Raw genomic sequence first — 13,277 nt, 5'->3', positions numbered from 1 at the left:
CTGGGCTCGATAGCAAAAAAAATTATGGGCCCCCCCTCACGGATCTCCCACCCCCACATACCTATCGGACCTGCCACCCCTTCCAGAGCTCCCACCCAAACACCCCTCCAGGATTACCCACCCCAACATCCCCATACCCCTCCCTAGATCCCCCTCAGTGTCATCCACAGATATCCCCCTCAGTATCATCCACATATCCCCCCCTCAGTGTCATCCACAGATCCCCCCTCAGTGTCATCCACAGATCCCCCCTCAGTGTCATCCACAGATCCCCCCTCAGTGTCATCCACAGATCCCCCCTCAGTGTCATCCACAGATATCCCCCTCAGTGTCATCCACAGATATCCCCCTCAGTGTCATCCACAGATATCCCCCTCAGTGTCATCCACAGATATCCCCCTCAGTGTCATCCACAGATATCCCCCTCAGTGTCATCCACAGATATCCCTCTGTGTCATCCACAGATATTCCCCTCAGTGTCATCCACATATATCCCCCTCAGTGTCATCCACAGATATCCCCCTCAGTATCATCCACAGATCCCCCCTCAGTGTCATCCACAGATCCCCCCTCAGTGTCATCCACAGATACCCCCTCAGTGTCATCCACAGATCCCCCCTCAGTGTCATCCACAGATCCCCCCTCAGTGTCATCCACAGATCCCCCCTCAGTGTCATCCACAGATCCCCCCTCAGTGTCATCCACAGATCCCCCCTCAGTGTCATCCACAGATCCCCCCTCAGTGTCATCCACAGATCCCCCCCTCAGTGTCATCCACAGATCCCCCCCTCAGTGTCATCCACAGATCCCCCCCTCAGTGTCATCCACAGATCCCCCCCTCAGTGTCATCCACAGATATCCCCCCTCAGTGTCATCCACAGATCCCCCCCTCAGTGTCATCCACAGATATCCCCCCCCTCAGTGTCATCCACACATACCCCCCCTCAGTGTCATCCACAGATATCCCCCACTCAGTGTCATCCACAGATATCCCCCACTCAGTGTCATCCACAGATATCCCCCCTCAGTGTCGTCCACAGATATCCCCCTCAGTGTCGTCCACAGATATACCCCTCAGTGTCATCCACAGATATCTCCCTCAGTGTTCTCCACAGATACCCCGCCCTCAGTGTCATCCACAGATATCCCTCTCATTGTCATCCACAGATACCCCCCTCATTGTCATCCACAGATCTTCTGACCACCCAGAGCCGCTTCCTAGCTAATTTTTTTCACTGCACTTGCCTCTGTATAATTAAAGAGAAGCGGCGTAATCTCGCACTGGCAGAGGCCAGGAAGACTGTGCATGCGCACTTCGATGCCTCTGCCAGTGCGCCTGTGCGAGATTACGGCGCTTCTCTTCAATTTCACAGAGGCAAGTGCAGTGAATAAATTAGCTAGGAGGTGGCGCTGGTCGGGAGATTGCAGGCACAGGCAGCCTCGCTTTGCTGCCTGTGCTGTTCGCAGCGTGCCCTGTGCTGATAAACTGTTACTGCACGGGCCGCATGACACGGTTTTGCGGGCCGCATTTGGCCCGCGGGCCGTAGGTTGGGCATCACTACTTTAAAATGTATGCAAACTGATGGCATTTGTCAGACAGATCAGGATCCTGATCCATATGACAAATGCATTGAAATGCTGGATCTGTCTCTCCGGTGTCATCCGGAAAAATTGATCCAGCATTTATTTTTTATTTTTTAAATTCGGTCTGAGCATGCGCAGACCGCAATTCCGGATCCGTTTTGCCGAAACACTCGGGGCCGGATCCCGCATTAATGCATGTCAAGGGGAAAAAAATGTGTGTTCCAGGAATTTTGGACGGTGATAAAACTGCAGCATGCTGCGGTATTATCTCCGTCCTGAAAAAGCAAAAAGACTGAACTGAAGACATCCTGATGCATCCTGAACGGATTGCTCTGCATTCAGAATGCATGGGGATGAAACTGATCAGTTCTTTTCCAGTATAGAGCCGCTAGGATGGAACTCGGTGCCGGAAAAGAATAACGCCAGTGTGAAAGTACCCTTAGTTCTGGAGCTGGTTTTCATGAGGAAAAAAAAAACGCACCAAAGAACGCAAAAAACATCACATAAAAACATTGGCCAAATTTATTACAACTAACAGCAGAGCTTTTAAAACCACAAGTAGGAAAAAAAGCGCAGTTTGAATTAACATTGAAATCAATGAAAAATGCATCTTTGGTGCTAAATGTTGTTGTGTGAACATTCCCCTAATCTACAAGAGCCGCCAGCTGATTGTGTCTGCACTCCAGTCCAGGAGTTGTCAGCCAGGCCAGGTTGTCAGGCTCTCCTGTAGGGCCCCAGGTGTGCTGGATCAGCAGCCATTCCTCCCTATATAAAGGTGATGATGGAGTCTGGGGCCCCTCAGTGCAGATTGGCCCTTGTGCTGGAGCTTCACATCCCAGGATGGCGCTATCAGATGCTGAGAAGGCGGCTTTGGAGCCCTTGTTTGTGAAGATTGACGCTGACGCTGAGAAGATTGGATGTGAAGCCATGGAGAGGTGAGCGGCAGAGCCAGATAGTCACTGCTACAAGGGGCTGGGAAGGAGGAGCTGATACATTGTTACACCTGGTGCTCCGCCCCCTGCACTACATGCAACAATGTATCAGATTTGTTTGGAATCTTCCTTGGTCATGAAAAACTCTAATCCAGAAATAGAGCGGAGCATGCATGTTTATCTCAGTGGGGGAGGGGAATGTGTTGGTAGAAATACTGTGTCCATAGAAGTCTAAAAGGCCTATTAATATTTTTGAGGGTGGTAGAAGCCCTATACACTGCATATAATCACACCCCATATGTCTAATGACTCTCTGTAAGCTGACATGGATTTGGCCATATTTTTTTTTTTTTTTATATTTTTTTTTTTGTTAATCAGTTAAAATGTAAAACTAGAGGATTGCATATGATAAAAAAAAATGGTTGCTTTCTGTCCCAGTCCTACACCTGTCCTCAGACTGATATCAGTGCAGCCTCGTTCCCTTCAATGGAACTGAAGCACAATACAATCAGACCGGTGAGGTGCTGCTATCACATGAAGGTAGCGATGTCTTCCTAAAGCTTCATTCACACGTTCGTGAGAAGGTGGTCAGTGACTGATCCGTGAAGGATTCATGTTGGGTCCATGTTTCTGTTTTTTGCCATCCGTGTTTCACTGACCCTGCACAGCTGAGAAAATAATTTTCATAGTATCTTTTCCTAATGATTCGTGGCATCTGTGTTGCACCCATGGATTTCACGGACCCTTAGACTATAATTGGGGTGATGGATCCGTGAACACGGACAAAATAGAGCATGCATCAACACAGACCATGGTAAAACACTGAGTGAATACACATTAAAATGAATGGGGATGTGTGCTGTCCGTGGAGAACACTGACATGTGAAAGAGGCTTAATCCTGAGTGTGTGTGTATATATTTAACATATTTACTGCCTGGAGACCCCCAGTGTCTGGCCATCTTGATTTCCTTGGTACATGGTGTAAGGATACTGTTCTCCTATAACACTGGATGTTCTTCTTTCCTCAGTCTCTTCCAGCACCATCCAGACACCAAGTCCCACTTCACTCACATGGACGTGACCCCCGGCAGTCAGGATCTGAAGACACATGGAGGGAAGATCATCCACGCCATTAATGATGCCCTCAGCCACTATGGAAATCTGCAGGAGAACTTGGCCACACTGCGGGAGATGCACACCAACAAGCTGAAGCTCAGTGTGGACACCATCAAGGTGAGGAGCAGATCTGTCCAGTAGTGGTTAGAAAGTCTGCTAAAAAATGGTGCCACACTTGTCCATGGCTGTATCTGTAACTGCAGTTCCTCCACAATCACTGTCAATGGTGTTATGCTACAGAACCCATGGACGAGTGGTGCCATTTCTGGGAAAAACATCTAGAATTATCAATGCCACATCTTCAATCTCCTCATCTGATCTGCAGTTATATGGTTGTGTGCATGAGCCCTTATAAGAATTGTTGTAGTGTTGAGCGTGCACTAACTCCCATCATGCATCCCCAGCTGCTGTGTGGTTGTCTCCTGGAGGTCATCGTCAAGCATTTCCCAGATGTGGACAAGTCGGCCTGTGACAAGTTCCTCAATGAAGTTGCCGTTGCCCTGATCTCCAGCTGACGGAGGATTCTTCTCAGATCTATGTCAATGTGTTTCCTGTAACAAGCGTCTGTCCTCCATGATACTGATGACTGCTCCATGACCCGGGATCTCTTCTCCTGATCTGTAATAAATATTATGTACTTGTACATCCCGTCTCCTTGTATTTTGAGTCTGATCTTCTGTTGCTGTGAATTTGGTTAATAATGGCATCTACATCACAGAATCCAGTAGACCAGGGATGCCCAACCTGCGGCCCTCCAGCTGTTGCAAAACTACAACTCCCAGCATGCCCAGACAGCCTACAGCAGGGCCTGGTGAGAGTTTCAGTTTTACAACAGCTGGAAGGCCACAGATTGAGAATCCCTGCAGTAGACTATGGGGGCGGAAGGAATGGTGTCACGAGGTGTAGAAGACATAAATGGGGTTGTCTGGTCTCATCATATAAATTCTCTATTCTTAACCATCTATCATTGGGCCAGTTTCAGATCTCTTATTTGGGTTTTCCTTTTTGTCTCCCTCCATACGGTGCAGCACCATGGGTTGTCTGAATGTAACTTAGAACCTACAGAAGGTCGGGGGCCTCTACTCCAGGTGGAAGGTTCTCTGGTAGGGTTCATACCAATCTTTAGGATTTTTTGACCCAGAACAGTTCAGTATAAGTTTGAGTTTGGTGATTTAATGGCTATTTTTTTGAAAGTCTGCAGAGCAGCCAATCAACAAGCGTTTAACTCTTGTGCCCTTAGAAGCTATCACAGCCATGCCTACTAATGGCATGGCTGTGATTGGCCAGTGCAGCATGTGACCCAGCCTCTATATAAGCTGGAGTCACGTAGCGCTGCATGTCACTCTCCTCTTACTAGTGTAGGGAGAGGATAGGACAATCTGTATCAGAACTTGTTAACTCAAATTTTTTTTTTTTTTGTACCCTCCTGAGCCCAGTGCCCCAGAAAAATAAGTTTTATCCGTCAGTTAGGTGGGCGTCGGTGGCCCACCTAACTGACGGATAAAACTTATTTTTCTGGGGCACTGGGCTCAGGAGGGTACAAAAAAAGCATATGTGCCAGGGGAAGGGAAAATAATATTCAGTGACCCAAGGGGGTGACATATTCACATTTTTCTTTCTGTAAAGTACCCCTATGCCGCATATGTGAGTGTAATCAATTCAGTAAATCCATCTGATTCTGGGGGGACGAATTCAATTTTTTTTTTTGCTAAAAACTACCTTTGCGGCCTGCACTGCAAATCTGGAAAAAATCATATATATATATTTTTTTTTTTTCCATATAGTACATTTGCGGCCAGTGCTTCATTTCTGACAGTCCAATACAACCAGTCAATACTGCTGTTATATTTTTGGTTGACAAATTCACATTTTGACTGTGAAGTAATTGTATAAAATTCGCCTGTCACACTGTTGTATGACCAAGAACTTTTCCTCTTTATGACACCGACACTGCCTTACTGTCAGTGAACTTAATTGTTGACTATTGGCGGTTACATTGTCGCCTGACATAAACCATCTGTTTGGTGGGTGAACGCAAAGAATGAAGAGGAGCGTCAAAAAGGGACGTGGCCCAGGTCGTGGTGCTGCTGGTGGAGATCCTGTTGCAGGGAGAGGACGTGGTCGATCTGTGCCAGCTACACGCACAAGTGAAACGCCTTTCTCAGGTGCGAGTAGGCGACAAAACCTGCAGCGGTATTTGGTCGGGCCTAATGCTGCTCTACGAATGGTAAGGCCTGAACAAGTACAGGCGATAGTACAGATTGGGTGGCTGACAGTGGATCCAGTTCCTTCACATTGTCTCCCACCCAGTCTCCTGCTGAAAGACCACAGTTGGCACCTGCAGCCGATGTCCATCAGTCTTTCACCTCACCCCCTTGCAAATCAGCCAAGCAGTCTGAGCCCCAAGTCATGCAGCAGTCTCTTCTGCTTTTTGATGACTCTGTTAGCAGGGTTTCCCAGGGCCATCTACCTAGCCCTACACCAGAACTGGAATAGATTGAGTGCACCGATGCCCAACCACTTATTTTCCAAATTGAGTAAATGTTTGGACCATCGCAGCACGTCTCGGATGATGACGAAACACAGGTGCCAACTGCTGGGGTTTCTGCAGTGTGCAGACCGACAAGGAAGTCAGGGGTGACCACTGGGTGGAAGATGATGTGGAGGATGATGAGGTCCTAGACCCCACATGGAATCAAGGTCATGCGAGTGACCTGTGTAGTTTGGAGGAAGAGGTGGTGGTCGCACAGAGCCACCAGCACCACAGAAGAGGGAGCAGGGTGCAAAAGCGTCTGTTACATTCTTGGATGACATTTTACCAGTTTTGCCGTGAATAAACCCCTGCTCTCCATAGGTGACAGGGACTTAAATTTCTAAAATTCATCTTTAACACCTTAGTGACCCATGACTTATTGGTACGGCATGGTTCCCGAGTCCTTAAGGACCCATGACGTACCAGTACGTCATGTGTTGTTCCGATCACCGGCGGGCGGTGATGGGAACAAGGTGCCTGCTCAAATCATTGAGCAGGCACCTCGGCTAAATGCGAGGGGGGGTCCCGTAACCCCCCCGTGTCGGCGATCGCCGCAAACCGCAGGTCAATTCAGACCTGCGGCTTTTACCTGGTGCGGCGGCGGTGGTGCCATCGGGTCCCCATAGGGCTATGGGGGGGACCCGTTGGCATGGAAGGCAGCGCGCTGCCTAAGGAAGGCATCGCGCTGCCTTCCTGTGAAGAGCCTGTGAGATCCAGCCCCCTGCATCTCACAGGCCGAAAGCTGTATGAGTTATACACACTGTATTACTCATACAGCCAATGCATTCCAATACAGAAGTATTGGAATGCATTGTAAAGGATTAGACCCCCAAAAGTTCAAGTCCCAAAGTGTGACAAAAAAAAGTGGAAAAAAAAGTTGAAAAAATAAAGTTTTTCCCCAAAAAATTAAAAGTTTTAAGTACAAAATAAACAAAAACGTAATTTTCCCAAATAAAGTAAAAAAAAAAAGGTATACATATTATGTATCGCCGCGTCCGTATCGACCGGGTCTATAAACCTGTTACATGACCTAACCCCTCAGATGAACACCGTAAAAAATTAAAAATAAAAACTGTGCTAAATAAACCATTTTTTTGTCACCTTACATCACAAAAAGTACAACAGCAAGCAATCAAAACGGCGTGCCAAAACAGCTATTTCTTGTTATCTTGCCTCACAAAAAGTGTAATATAGAGCAACAAAAAATCCTATGTACCCTAAAATAGTACCAACAAAACTGCTACCTTATCCCGTAGTTTCCAAAATGGGGCCACTTTTTTGGAGTTTCTACTCTAGGGGTGCATCAGGGGGGTTTCAAATGGGACATGGTGTAAAAAAAAAACAGTCCAGCAAAATCTGCCTTCCAAAAACCGTATGGCATTCCTTTCCTTCTGCGCCCTGCCGTGTGCCCGTACAGCTGTTTACGACCACATATGGGGTGTCTCTATAAACTACAGAATCAGAGCCATAAATATAGAGTTTTGTTTGGCTGTTAACCCTTGCTTTGTTACTAGGAAAAATAGATTAAAATGGAAAATTTGCCAAAAAATTTAAATTCGGAAATTTTATCTCCATTTGCCAATAACTCTTGTGGAACACCTAAAGGGTTAACGACGTTTGTAAAATCTGTTTTGAATACCTTGAGGGTGTCGTTTCTTAGATGGGGGTCACTTTTATGGAGTTTCTACTATAGGGGTGCATCAGGGGGGCTTCAAATTGGACATGGTGTCAAAAAAACCAGTCCAGCAAAATCTGCCTTCCAAAATCCGTATGGCATTCCTTTCCTTCTGCGCCCTGCCGTGTGCCCGTACAGTAGTTTACGACCACATATGGGGTGTTTCTGTAAACTACAGAATCAGGGCCATAAATATTGAGTTTGGTTTGGCTGTTAACCCTTGCTTTGTAACTGGAAAAAAATTTAATTTAAAATGGAAAATCTGCCAAAAAAGTGAAATTTTGAAATTGTATCTCTATTTTCCATTAATTCTTGTGGAACACCTTAAGGGTTAACGACGTTTGTAAAATCAGTTTTGAATACTTTGAGGGGTGTACTGTAGTTTCTTAGGGCCCTTTCACACTTGCGTTGTTTTGTTCCGGCATAGAGTTCCGTCGTCGGGGCTCTATGCCGGAAGAATCCTGATCAGTTTTATCCTAATGCATTCTGAATGGAGAGAAATCCGTTCAGGATGCATCAGGATGTCTTCAGTTCCGGACCGGAACGTTTTTTGGCCGGAGAAAATACCGCAGCATGCTGCGCTTTTTGCTCCGGCCAAAAATCCTAAACACTTGCCGCAAGGCCGGATCCGGAATTAATGCCCATTGAAAGGCATTAATCCGGATCCGGCCTTAAGCTAAACGTCGTATCGGTGCATTGCCGGATCCGACGTTTAGCTTCTTCAGAGTGGTTACCATGGCTGCAAGGACGCTAAAGTCCTGGCAGCCATGGTAAAGTGCAGTGGGGAGCAGTATACTTACCGTCCGTGCGGCTCCCCGGGCGCTCCAGAGTGACGTCAGGGCGCCCCACGCGCATGGATGACGTGATCACATGGACACGTCATCCATGCGCATGGGGCGCTCTGACGTCATTCTGGAGCGCCCGGGGAGCCGCACGGACTGTAAGTATACTGCTCCCCCGCTCCCCACTACTACTATGGCAACCAGGACTTTAATAGCGTCCTGGCTGCCATAGTAACACTGAAAGCATTTTGAAGACGGATCCGTCTTCAAATGCTTTCAGTTCACTTGCGTTTTTCCGGATCCGGTGTGTAATTCCGGCAAATGGAGTACACGCCGGATCCGGACAACGCAAGTGTGAAAGAGCCCTTAGATGGGGTCACTTTTATGGAGTTTCTACTCTAGGGGTGCATCAGGGGGGCTTCAAATGGGACATGGTGTCAAAAAAACCAGTCCAGCAAAATCTGCCTTCCAAAATCCGTATGGCATTCCTTTCCTTCTGCGCCCTGCCGTGTGCCCGTACAGTAGTTTACGACCACATATGGGGTGTTTCTGTAAACTACAGAATCAGGGCCATAATTATTGAGTTTGGTTTGGCTGTTAACCCTTGCTTTGTAACTGGAAAAAAATTATTAAAATGGAAAATCTGCCAAAAAAGTGAAATTTTGAAATTGTATCTCTATTTTCCATTAATTCTTGTGGAACACCTAAAGGGTAAACAAAGTTTGTAAAATCAGTTTTGAATACCTTGAGTGTGTAGTTTATAGAATGGGGTCATTTTTGGGTGGTTTCTATTATGTAAGCCTCGCAAAGTGACTGGTCCCTAAAAATTGGGTTTTTGAAAATTTCTGAAAAATTTCAAGATTTGCTTCTAAACTTCTAAGCCTTGTAACATATCCAAAAATTAAAATATCATTCCCAAAATGATCCAAACATGAAGTAGACATATGGGGAATGTAAAGTAATAACTATTTTTGGAGGTATTACTATGTATTATAGAAGTAGAGAAATTGAAACTTGGAAATTTGCAATTTTTTACAAATTTTTGGTAAATTTGGTATTTTTTTATAAATAAAAATGATTTTTTTTTACTTCATTTTACCAGTGTCATGAAGTACAATATGTGACGAAAAAACAATCTCAGAATGGCCTGGATTAGTCAAAGCGTTTTAAAGTTATCATTACTTAAAGTGACACTGGTCAGATTTGCAAAAAATGGCCAAGTCCAGAAGGTCCACTGGCAGCCTGGGCCCTCGCCATTGTGAAGAACGGGTGTGTGCCTGTACGCTGCCTCAATGTTGAAGACTGTGAGCTGACCATTCCTTGAAACACCTTGCTGGCAAAAGTCTATGTGTCCAAAGGGGATGTCTCTCGACTACAGAGTTTCACGCTACAGCCTGATAGGAGATCAGCCTGGACCTATGCTGTAGAGGTTCATCAAAGGGAGACCCCGACAGCATAGTGGAATGGTCGAGTGATCATACCTCGGATGGGGGTGGACTGCAAGACTCTGACTCCCGGACAACAGAAGTTGCTGGAAGACACCCTCTGGGAATTTCAAGAGGCATTCTCGTGACATGATGAGGACTTCGGGTGTGCTTCCGAAATCCCGACCGGCGATGCGGCACCGATGATCCAAGAGAGTCAAAGTCCTTGGGATGCTCCAGTAGTCTTGGTGCGAAAGAAAGATGGGAGCCTCCGGTTCTGCGTGGATTATCGGAAGCTGAATGCTCAGACCCTCCGGGATGTTCACCCACTTCCACAGATTGAGGAGTTGTTTTCAGCCCTGAGCCACGCAAAGTTCTTCTCGACGCTTGACCTGGCCAGTGGATATTGGCAGGAACCGGTGGCCAAGAAGGACAAAGCGAAGACGGCTTTCATGCTACCTATGGGACTCTACGAGTTCAGCCGGATGCCATTCGGCCTGTCCAATGCCCCGGGAACATTCTAGATGGAACACTGCCTGGGGGATCTCAACTTCGAGTCAGTATTGATATACCTAGACGACATAGTAGTGTTTGAGGCCTCCTTCGAAGATCACCTCTAGAAGCTGCGACAGGTTCTAGGACGGCTACGAGACCATGGGCTCAAGATCAAGCCCAATAAGTGACAATTGTTTCGGCAACAGATCAAGTATTTGGGACATGTGGTCACCCAAGAGGGGGTAAAGCCAGCCCCCAGCAAGGTGGAGGCCATCCAGAAGTGGCCCCAACCGCGTACACTGAGAGAGGTGCCCTCATTTGGTGGGCCATTTAAACAAATTATTAAGGGGCACTGCAGGGGGCCCAAAGAATCGCGCCATCGAGTGGGGATTCAGACAACAAGAGACCTTTGAAGCAGTGAAGGAGGTGCTGATCAGTGACCCGATTCTAGCTTATGCACGGTTCGGCGCCCCATTCCTTTTGTACACTGACAGAAGTCTACATGGTCTGGGGGCCGTGTTATCCCAATTCCAGGATGAACGCGAAAGAGTCTTTGCCTATGGCAACCGGTCTCTGAGGGAATCAGAACGCAACCCTGACAACTACAGCTCCTTTAAATTGGAACTACTGGCGCTGGTGTGGGCCATGACCGAAAGGTTCGCAGAGTACCTGACACATGCAGAGGTGACCGTGATGAGGGACAACAACCCGTTAGCACATCTGAAGAATGCCAAACTCGGTGTGCTTGAGCAGAGGTGGTTGGCTCGCCTTCCTAAGTACCAATACCGCATCAAGTTTCGGTGAGGTAGGGAGAACAGCAACGCCGATGCACTCTCCCGAGTCCCTGTAGGGTTGTCGGCTCAGAGTACAGACGAGGAGCTGGAGGACATTGAAACGCCTGGTCGATTACCCGTGTTCCAGGACTTGGCACATTCAAGTGGGGTGGCGTCCGGGATGTCATTGGTGCTGGGAAAGACATTGGCCGATTGGGAGAGAATCCAGAATAGCTGCCCGGAAAGGGAAGTAATGGGTTCGGGCTAAAATCTGGCCACGGCCAGAAGAGCGAGCCCGACTGACCCCAGAGGGCCAAAAGTTGTTGATGCAGTGGGATAAGTTGACCGTTACCAAGGACCTCCTGTGCCGGACCATATACTTACAGTCGGATCTGCAGTACCAACAACAGATTGTCATCCCCATGTCATTGGGACCGAAAGCCGCCAGGGAAGCCCATGAAAGAGGAGCCCATTTCGGGAGCAACAAAAGGTTCAAGTGGCTCCAACGGCTGGTATACTGTCCAGATCTGGCCGACATGGTGACCGAGGCATGTCTTAAGTGTTGACCCTGCGGGCTGAGTAATATTACTGAACAGCGGGCTCCTGTCCAGGCCATCCGGACCTCAGCGCCCCTGGAGCTTCTGATGATTGATTATGTGCAGACTGGATACTCTACCTTGGGACACTCGTACTGTCTAGTCATGACAGATCACTTCACAAAGTATGCAGTGGCTGTACCCACCAGAAACCAGATTGCAGAGTCGGCCGCTGAAGCGGCCTGCAAACACTTTATACAGGTGTTCGGGTGTCCAAGGAGAATGCATTTGGATCAGGGGGCATGTGTCCAGGGTACTATAATGAACGAACTGTACCAGCTGTATGGGATTGAACGCTCCCGCACCCCCTGTATAACCCCCAAGGAAACAGGGCGTGCGAACGCTTTCAACCGCACCTTGCTCCAGATGCTGTGGACTCTAGAGGATAGCCAAAAGGCTTGGTGGCCCGAATACCTACCTGAACTAATGTGGGCCAATAACAACAGGGTACACAGTACCACCGGATACTCTCCACATATGCTTATGTTTTGATGAGCCGGACGGGAGATTGAAGATCTCCACATGCCCAACCCGATGGAGCCACCACCAAGAAGTACCACCGCACGGGTGCAAGAGCACCGCCGCTGGCTGAGAGCAGTCCACAAGGTTGTGGGGGAGCGCCTGGGACAGGTGGTACACCCTAACCCAAGACCAATGCAGAAAGATGGGTATGCCTTGGGTGATGGTCAAAGCCAAACGGCCGTCTGGGAAGTTGGATGGTCGGTGGGAGGAGGTCCCATACACGGTGAAAAGGAGGGTAGACCCTGCCATTCCAGTCTATAAGGTAGAACCAGTAGGGACTGGGGGACCCTTACAAAACTTCCAACATAATATGTTGAGACGTAATTTTGACGAACCAGTGTGCGTGGAGGAGATGCCTCCTCACTCTTAGAGTACAGAGGAAAGCCCCTCAGAGGAGGAGGGGGAGGAGAATTGGTGGGTTGTCCCTGCCCAGGTACCCACAGAGGCCCCAGCTGTGGCAGGTTTGCCACCCAGAGAGAGTGCTGAACAAGTAGTAGCTCCTCCCCTGACAGATATGCCTGATGTCCCCAGTACTTCTGAGCCCCTCACTCTGAGTGCGAGGCCCAATGCTGGTGTGCCTCCACTGCGCTATGCACAGAAGGAGTTTGTATGGGGCTGGTTGCTGTGAACGACAACCTCTAGTGGGGTGGCATGTGAGATTGTCGAACAGCTCTTCCTGTATAATGCTCATGCATAGTTAAACTTTGAGATTGTAATTTTTCATTTTGGCCACATGAGGCCGCTGGTTCTCTGTTACAGCTAAGTGACAGCTGGATTTAAATATGCAAAGCAGAGGATGACTCATGCTGCTGTTGCTGAAAGAAGAACCAGGAAGTAAGAGCTG

At 48.0% G+C, this 13,277-nt stretch overlaps 1 protein-coding gene across 1 annotated transcript; it reads left to right on the top strand.

Moving 5' to 3' along the window:
* Nucleotides 1-2,265: 2,265 nt before the first annotated feature.
* On the top strand, nucleotides 2,266-4,213 carry LOC120997551 (hemoglobin heart muscle subunit alpha-type-like). Its single transcript, XM_040427642.1, has 3 exons — nucleotides 2,266-2,519; nucleotides 3,546-3,750; nucleotides 4,038-4,213. The coding sequence occupies exons 1-3, from the start codon at nucleotides 2,425-2,427 to the stop codon at nucleotides 4,146-4,148; spliced, it is 411 nt and encodes a 136-aa protein (XP_040283576.1). The 5' UTR covers nucleotides 2,266-2,424; the 3' UTR covers nucleotides 4,149-4,213.
* Nucleotides 4,214-13,277: the final 9,064 nt, after the last annotated feature.

This window comes from Bufo bufo, chromosome 4, assembly GCF_905171765.1.
Source record: "Bufo bufo chromosome 4, aBufBuf1.1, whole genome shotgun sequence".
Classification (NCBI taxonomy): domain Eukaryota; kingdom Metazoa; phylum Chordata; class Amphibia; order Anura; family Bufonidae; genus Bufo; species Bufo bufo.
This window is presented reverse-complemented; position numbering and strand designations above follow the sequence as displayed.